This window comes from Triticum aestivum, chromosome 2B (assembly GCF_018294505.1).
Source record: "Triticum aestivum cultivar Chinese Spring chromosome 2B, IWGSC CS RefSeq v2.1, whole genome shotgun sequence".
Taxonomy (NCBI): domain Eukaryota; kingdom Viridiplantae; phylum Streptophyta; class Magnoliopsida; order Poales; family Poaceae; genus Triticum; species Triticum aestivum.
In genome coordinates, this window is record NC_057798.1 from 47,598,755 (window position 1) to 47,606,824 (window position 8,070).

Sequence of the window (8,070 nt, forward strand, 5' to 3'; positions counted from 1 at the left end):
TGAAGTGTTGGAGAGCTCGCGGTCCCTCCAGATTGAATTCCCACACGCGGAGGGGGCGGCGTTTGCAGGGCAGAAGGCGCCGAATCAGCATGACCTGCGCCACCACAACCAGATTGATCTCCCTCTCTTGGAGGTCTCGGATACGGCCCTGCAATAATGGCACGTCCTTGGACGGCCCCTAGTCAAGCCCTTTGTTGACCCATGACGCCAGCCGTTGTGGAGGGCCCGAACGAAAGGCAGGCGGCGCCGCCCATCTGGTGCCCCTGGGAGCGGTGATGTAGAACCACTCTTGTTGCCATAAACCAAGCTCCTCTTGAAAAAAGCCCTCGGGCCATGGGGCATCGGCCCTCTTGCTTATGACAGCCCCTCCACACTCTGCCTGTCGCCCCTCGATCATCTTCGGCTTCACGTTGAAGGTCTTGAGCCATAATCCGAAGTGAGGGGTAGTGCGGAGGAAGGCTTCGCAGACAACGATGAAAGATGAGATGTGGAGGATGGACTCCGGAGCCAAGTCATGGAACTCCAGCCCATAATAAAACATGAGCCCCCTCACGAAGGGATCCATCGGGAAGCCTAAACCTCGACGGAAGTGAGACACGAACACCACGCTCTCACCAGGCTCAGGAGTGGGAATAACTTGCCCTTGTACGGGCAGCCTATGCGAAATTTCGCCAGTTAGGTACCTGGCGTCTCTTAGCTTTAGCACATCTTCTTCCGTGACGGAAGAGGGCATCCACCGGCCCTGTAGGTCGGAGCCGGACATTGTCGAAGGTCCGAAGCGCCTGAATCTGGAACCTTGGGTGTTGAAACTCGGGCGAGGGGCGGATTCGATTGAAGAAAAGGAACAGGCCTTGGTCTCATTATAAAGAGGTTGAATACCAAAAGCCGTCCCCGTAACCGTTTGGGACTCGCCTTCGATGGAGGGGGCGAGCCAACAGGCGCGGTTGGGTTACCCACGTCCGTATTGATGGGAATCCCGGAATAAGGGAAACACGATCTCTGCTTCGACAAGACGTGCCAAGGAAACCGCTTTGCTAAACGTGCTGAGGTGGAACAATAAAAACAATTCGAGTAAAGGCTTGGCCGTGGCATGATGTCATGCTACGAAATACGTCAGCAGATTGGAGTTGTGTAAATATTATTCTCTCTACGGTGGTATGTGGAATTTATTTTGCAGAGCCGGACACTATCCTGGTGTTCACAATCTTCTATTAAGAATTCGGAGGAGGAACCCGCCTGGCAATGCCGAAGACAATATGCGCGTCTGACTCGTCGTCATTGAAGCCTGGTTCAGGGGCTACTAAGAGAGTCCTGGACTAGGGGATGTCCGGATAGCCGAACTATCATCATCGGCCGGACTCCAAGACTATGAAGATACAAGATTGAAGACTTCGTCTCGTGTCCGGATGGGATTTTCCTTGGCGTGGAAGGCAAGCTTGGCAATACGAATATGTAGATCTCCTACCATTGTAACCGACTCTGTGTAACCCTAGCCCTCTCCGGTGTCTATATAAACCGGAGGGTTTTAGTCCATAGGACGAACAACAATTATACCATAGGCTAGCTTCTAGGGTTTAGCCTCCTTGATCTCGTGGTAGATCTACTCTTGTACTACTCATATCATCAATATTAATCAAGCAGGACGTAGGGTTTTACCTCCATCGAGAGGGCCCGAACCTGGGTAAAACATCGTGTCACTTGTCTCCTGTTACCATCCGCCTAGACGCACAGTTCGGGACCCCCTACCCGAGATCCGCCGGTTTTGACACCGACGGTGAGATTTTATGAATGTATGTGGGCCATGACTATGAGCACTGTAGCTAAATAGTTATACTATTTTAGTATTTTTTGCAAAAAGAGGGGGGGAGGAGAACTGCGCCAAATTATGTGAAGCAAAAGCAAAAGCAAAACGGCCACTAATTACCAGTGGCTTGATGATCAGTAGCAGGAGCTTTGCCACCGTGCTGCTGCTGTGCTGCAGAAGCAGCGCCATGGCCTCCTCGATCAACCACATATGCTGGCACTATTGGATATAAAAACTAACCAGTACAGGGAGAAGCCCTACTGATTTTTAATAAAGAAAGAGATGTGAGACCCATGTAAGAACCGAGGTTTGAACCCGCGCCGGCTAGGAGGCAGCACGGCACTATTGGTTATCAGGCACCACCTGTTGTTGCTGGGTAAGAATTGTAGGTAATTTTCTCATAGATAAATAACGGAATAGATAAATCCCGAACGTTCAGAATTTACCCATGTCATCCCGAACATTTTTTTGATGGCAACTTTAGTTGCTGCGAGATGGCAACTTCAGTTGTTAACACATGGCAACTTTGTTCCAGTTTGATTTTTTGTGAGAAAATTGTTATGTTTGTCAACATCGCCTTAACTAAAGTTGCCACGAAAAGAGTTTGGATTATCATGCTTTAAAATTGAACGTTCGGGACTTATTGAGGTCCATAAATAATCATTTAAAAGAACTGAGCTGGAGAATTCAATAGTACGTAGTGCATCTTGGTTCGTCGTACTTGAACAATGATGAATTGTTGTGCGAGGTGTAGTTAGTCACGGGCATTGATCCGTTTCAAGCATGGAGCAAAAGGCTCGGTTTTTTGGCATAAGTGTGAACGATTTCTATCATAAGCAAAAGCACTACCACACACACACACGCACAACAAATAAGTGAGATCCATGGTCCCAATGCAAAGTTGTTGAGCTATCGATGGTATACCATTCAACATGAGGTCAGCAAGCGCGTAACGACCCATATTCTATCATTGATACTACTTGTGTATTTATTTTCAGATTTTCTTGAAACTTAAGATACTGCATAGGGATGAACATGAGGCTTCTTTTATAGTTTTATATGAACTTATTTTCGCATGGTTTAGATCAGCAAAAACTAAATGTTCATGGGAAATTAGTTACCTGGCACTACAAAGCACCACTTCCTGTAAACTATAGCTCAAAATCCATACTTGACAACACATCGCTATATGATGCTGTCACTAAGAATTTTACCATGAGGGTCAAGCATTAGCACTTTGAAAGTAAATTTTCCAGAAACTGTTTATGTGTCCCTCCTTTTCCGCGCCTCCACATCCTTGCCCTGCCAATCACACAAACGCAGAAGCCGAAACGGCGCCATCAAAACCAGAAATGTACATGGGAGAAGGATATTCTGATTAAATGGAGTAAAAATAAGAACAGGATCCAAGGAAAACAAGCTAAAGCTTAACACCGAACGCCCCTGCTTGGCCATACCAACAACTGAGTCAAGTAAGACAGATTTCTATAGAGCTTATCGCGACCAGCACTACATCTGCAGGCCCAATCCTGTCTGTCACCACATTCGTAACCAGGTCAGGAACTGCACCACAAAATAAGGTGGCACGTGCACTAAACCTGGAAGCCAAGAAGACCAGATTTATCTTAAGAAGGTTTTTGATAAATGTTACTCCCTCCGTCCCAAAATATAAGAACGTTTTTGATACTAGTGTAGTGTCAAAAATGTTCTTATATTATGGGACGGAGGGAGTAGGAAAGTATCTTAGGCTTCCTTGTTCGTTGAATTTTAGTTTGTCCTCAAAGGTACGTGGCCACCCTAAGCCTATAGAGAAAAGGGGGCCTATATTAGGACATTATCAATCAATAAACAACAAATTGCCCCAAGCTGAGAACTAAAAGCCTCTAGCAAGTGGCAACAGCCGGGGAGGAGCCCCGACATGTGCCTGAGGGCAGGCCCTGTTATCCCATTCAATCTGATCGCAACCCCCATTGCTATATCTAAGCCTACCAACAAGCACACGACACAGACATGTAGCACCATGGATGTTTTCGACAATCATGATATATTGAAGTGCCAACTGACAAGAGATGGCATGAACACAGCAGAACATGTTGTTAACATGTGCACGAAGCTATAGATCTTTGAGTCACTCAGGGGTGAAAACAGATCAAATTGGTTCTACCACATTCATGTCCGTATTTGTTCACTAAACACTGATGCGGTTACACATACAGGTCAGACAAAGAATTCAAAGGAATACCTATGTGATTCAGTCGAATTCAGACATCCCTGTAATGTATGCAATCAGTCAAGGCAATAGGATGCACTTAATCAGTCGAGGAAACAGAAATGGTCCCTAAATCAAGAAAAAGATCCTAACTGATTTGACATCTGAAATAAAGCAGATAATACAACTCAAAAGGGAAAAACTAAACCGAATTCGCACCCATTTTTTCTTGTCACTCGCAAATACAATTTTGGACAGCAAAACTACCATTCAACAGAAATACCCAAACCAAATTCTAATCTGATCAAATTTGCATGTAATATAATTCGAATAACCCATGTTCAATTACCAACTCGAACGCCCGTTGATGGTGCACAACCACCACCTTCCTTCGTAGTTAGCTAGTATATGTTGATAATGAAGGGAGAATACTAGAGAAAAGAAAACACTTACGGCAGAATATGCGGCAATGTTTTGCTAAGTGTAGACATTTGGATGTGTTCACATCAGGTAGTATCTTTGCAGTGATATAGAGAAAATAATTACATATTAGAAGGGAGTATCTGGGTAACGTATGACTCACCTATTCATGTGTCTTCTTTGCAAGGGAGCGAAGGAACATGATGAGTGGTTTCTTCGCCCTGGAAAGCTTTTTATCAGATCCCTCTCCGCTATCTTTATTTCCCATGCTTTTTTGGACCTCTTGGACTATCCTCACAAGTTTCCGTAGTTCCTGTTGGTAAAATGTCCGTGAAGCTGAGTGATCCAAACATTGAATCATAACAGATGCACTTGAATTTCTTTAACCAGTATATTTTGGGTGGCGAATACCCATCGTAGATGCATAAACTGCTAGGACTACTATAACTGACAGCCTGACATGTTGAACATAGTTTATGTTTAGGAATAAGGACTAGGAGAAGGGGGGGGGGATACAATCATATTAGCAGTTACGATGGTGTTGGTTAGAGTTATGATTAGATATACTTTGGGTCTGACCTCATCTACATAAAGAGAGGAGCTGCACCTGTTTTCCTTGAACAATGGAGAGAATGAGAGAACTAATCCACTATCACTGGTGTCATCCCCCTCAAATCGTTGCCTCAATGGCCTGAAGCACTGCTGTGCCATCAGGGAGGCATCCCTGTCATCGCCACCATTGCCGCATGGAGTGCTGCTGCTAACATGGAAGGTCTCACTGCCACCACCGCAGAAAGCCTCACACCGACCAATGTGTGGGGTGCTGCCATCACTGCAGACCTCTTGCTACTTGATGCAGCACTACTGCTAAGGCTGAATGCAGTGCTGTTGATGCAGTTAAGATGGTGTTGGTTAGTTCTGATAGTATGGAGTTATCTTCGCCAATATCTGCAGCACTACTGCTAAGGCTGGATGTGGTGCTATTGATGCAGTTTCTTGGTGCACCACCATTGCTACTTGATGCAGTGTTCTCACCTTCCCATGCTGTTCAGCTGCAGCCATGGGAAGCATCGCCACAGCTTCCTGGTTTGCCGTTGGTGTTGCTGTTGAAGGCTTTGCCACCCTAACCAGAGAAGGCATCATTGTAGCCGTTCTCATGGGTAACTGCCGCCAAGATGCTGGTTGCTTGGATGGGAAACTTTGGATAAGAAGAGACTATGAATATGCTTGGTTTTAGCCCAAGATTGCTCTACCAAATATTTGGCAAGCCGAAATTCTGGTCAAACTTTTGCTAGCCCATGAGTTGGCCAGCATTGGCAAGAAAAATGAACTAGAATGGACAAAGGGGCATTGGCATGACAAAATATTGGCAACCATCCGCAAACACCAAACTTTGGCCGAGCAAAAAATTGGTAGGGTGTGCTTCAGCCACCATCCATACGTACCCTACAGGTGCAAGATGAATTTGGCGAAAGATTATAATCTTCATTGCTTAATGATTATGGTAGTGACTCATCACTTTTTATAGAGGTTGGCTTCTACCACTAGAATAAAATCATAACTAATATGAACCTTCCTAATAATAGGATCTTATTCCTAGAGAGACTAACTGTTGGTAGACTCAGCAGATCCAGTTTCCCCAAAAAATCCGCAGTGACCCAGAATCTCACTTCTGATACTTCAGTTATATATCTTCTAAAAAAGGTTTTAGCATTTTATTCAAATTATATTTGGCAAACTAGGCTATACAGAAGGTCCTTGTTATCTCATACTTCGAGTCAACACATGAACTGACATGTTAGTTATGCCATCCAATGAACATTTAAAGTGTGCGCATATAATACCTGACGATCAAATTCAACATTATGAATCGCATAAACTTCGTTGGTAACTGGAATGTCTTGGCAGACGAGGCCCTCAAACCATCTATCTGCAATTTCCATATACTCTTGATTTTCCTCACCCTATTGAAATTCAGAAATTCTTAACCATTAGTTCAGTGTTTACTATGTAAATCCAGTCATATTGAGAATATCAGAATATTGGCTACCTCTTCTTCGTGAGGTAACTCCCCCACTTCCTCATCTTCAATCGGCATTGACTTGTCTGCTACTTCACTCAATAAGGCTTGTATCCTGCTTTCATCTCCATTCTTCAAAGAATGGATGAGATCTTCCATCAATTCAGGCTGTGCACCACGGAGTAGGCTTCCTGGTAGAAACTGATCACATATTAACATAAAATAAATAGCAAATATATGAAAATTGACCTTCAGAGGTGGTTAATTCTTTACTTATTTTATTTATTCTTTTAGGGAAATATATAAAACCGAAATATTTGGCAAGCCGAAATTCTGGTCAAACTTTTGCTAGCCAATGAGTTGGCCAACGTTGGCAAGAAAAATGAACTAGAGTGGGCAAAGGGGCATTGGCATGACAAAATATTGGCAACCATCCGCAAACACCAAAACTTTGGTCGGGCAAAAAATTGGTAGGTTGTGCTTCGGCCACCATCCAAAAATACCCTACAGGTGCTACATGAATTTGGCGAAATGACAGTCTTCATTGCTTAATGATTATGGTAGTGACTCATCTCTTTGAAAATGTCTAACAGGGTTCCCCCTGTTAAATTTGGATGTAACTTTTCGAGTAGATGATTTTTCATATAAAAAACTTTTTCATCCGAGTTAGTATGCAAAAGTTATGCCCATTTTACTAAATTCTAGAGAGATTTTGCAAATAAAGTCAAAATTCACATTTGCAAATTTTCCCAACAATTAGACCACATATCACATGGGAAACTTATTTTTTTTTATTTTTTTGACATTTTCATCATTTTCTTTTATTTTTTTGAAAACTGAAAAGGCGATCCACAGGGGGGTAGAGTTTGAAAATGGGACCTTTAGTACCGGTTCGTGCCATGAACCGGTACTAATGCCTCAAACCCCATTAGTACCGGTTCGTGGCACGAACCGGGACTAAAGGTCTAACCCTTTAGTCCCAGTTGGTGCCACGAACCGGTACTAATGGGCATCTCACCCTTTAGTCCCGGTTCGTGGCACCAACCGGGACTAAAAGGTCCAGACGAACCGGAACAAATGGCCCACGTGGCCCGGCCGGACCCCTGGGCTCACGAACCGGGACTAATGCCCCCATTAGTCCCGGTTCTGGATTGAACCGGGACTAATGGGCTAAATCGGCCTCGACCAAAGCCCTCTTTTCTACTAGTGCTTGCACGGCACGGGACGAGCCAGCTTCCACCGCAAGGTGGAGCGGCGTGTTACCATCCTTGTCCTGCACGTTGAGGAGGCGTTGCCCAAGCTTGGGGTTCTTGATGGCAACTGACAAGACCTCAGACTCAGAGTCGCCTCTCATGGCGGCAGAGTGGAGGAAGGTTCTGCCATGGTTGTCCTGAAGCTCGGCAGCTTCAGGGTAGGTCTCTATCAGGTGACGATGCCGGCATGGCCCATCTGCGCCGTGACGTGGAAGGCGGAAAGTCCCCACTAGTGCAGAACCGGCCTTTAGTGCCGGTTCATGACGGCCTTTAGTGCCGGTTCGCCGACCGGCACTAAAGAGTGGGGACTAAAGGTCCCCCCTTTAGTACGGGTTCGTCACGAACCGGCACTAAAGTGTCATCA

At 45.0% G+C, this 8,070-nt stretch overlaps 1 protein-coding gene across 1 annotated transcript; it reads right to left on the reverse strand.

Annotated features, from left to right (window-relative positions):
* Nucleotides 1-2,830: 2,830 nt before the first annotated feature.
* On the reverse strand, nucleotides 2,831-7,807 carry LOC123038918 (uncharacterized). Its single transcript, XM_044462301.1, has 5 exons — nucleotides 7,717-7,807; nucleotides 6,484-6,644; nucleotides 6,278-6,397; nucleotides 4,597-4,746; nucleotides 2,831-3,106 (listed from the first exon to the last, which is right to left on the reverse strand). Exons 1-4 carry the CDS (start codon nucleotides 7,805-7,807, stop codon nucleotides 4,597-4,599), a joined length of 522 nt encoding a protein of 173 aa, XP_044318236.1. The 3' UTR covers nucleotides 2,831-3,106.
* Between the last annotated feature and the right edge of the window lie 263 nt (nucleotides 7,808-8,070).

Bases quoted from the DNA above. Each gene is read 5' to 3' on its own strand.
- LOC123038918 (XM_044462301.1), bottom strand. From the start codon at position 7,807: ATGAGAGGCGACTCTGAGTCTGAGGTCTTGTCAGTTGCCATCAAGAAC. The intron at 6,398-6,483 runs GTAGCCAATATT...GAATTTCAATAG, and splicing joins AGTTACCTCACGAAGAAGAG to GGTGAGGAAAATCAAGAGTA. The intron at 4,747-6,277 runs GTATTATATGCG...TTTTACCAACAG, and splicing joins ATGTTGAATTTGATCGTCAG to GAACTACGGAAACTTGTGAG.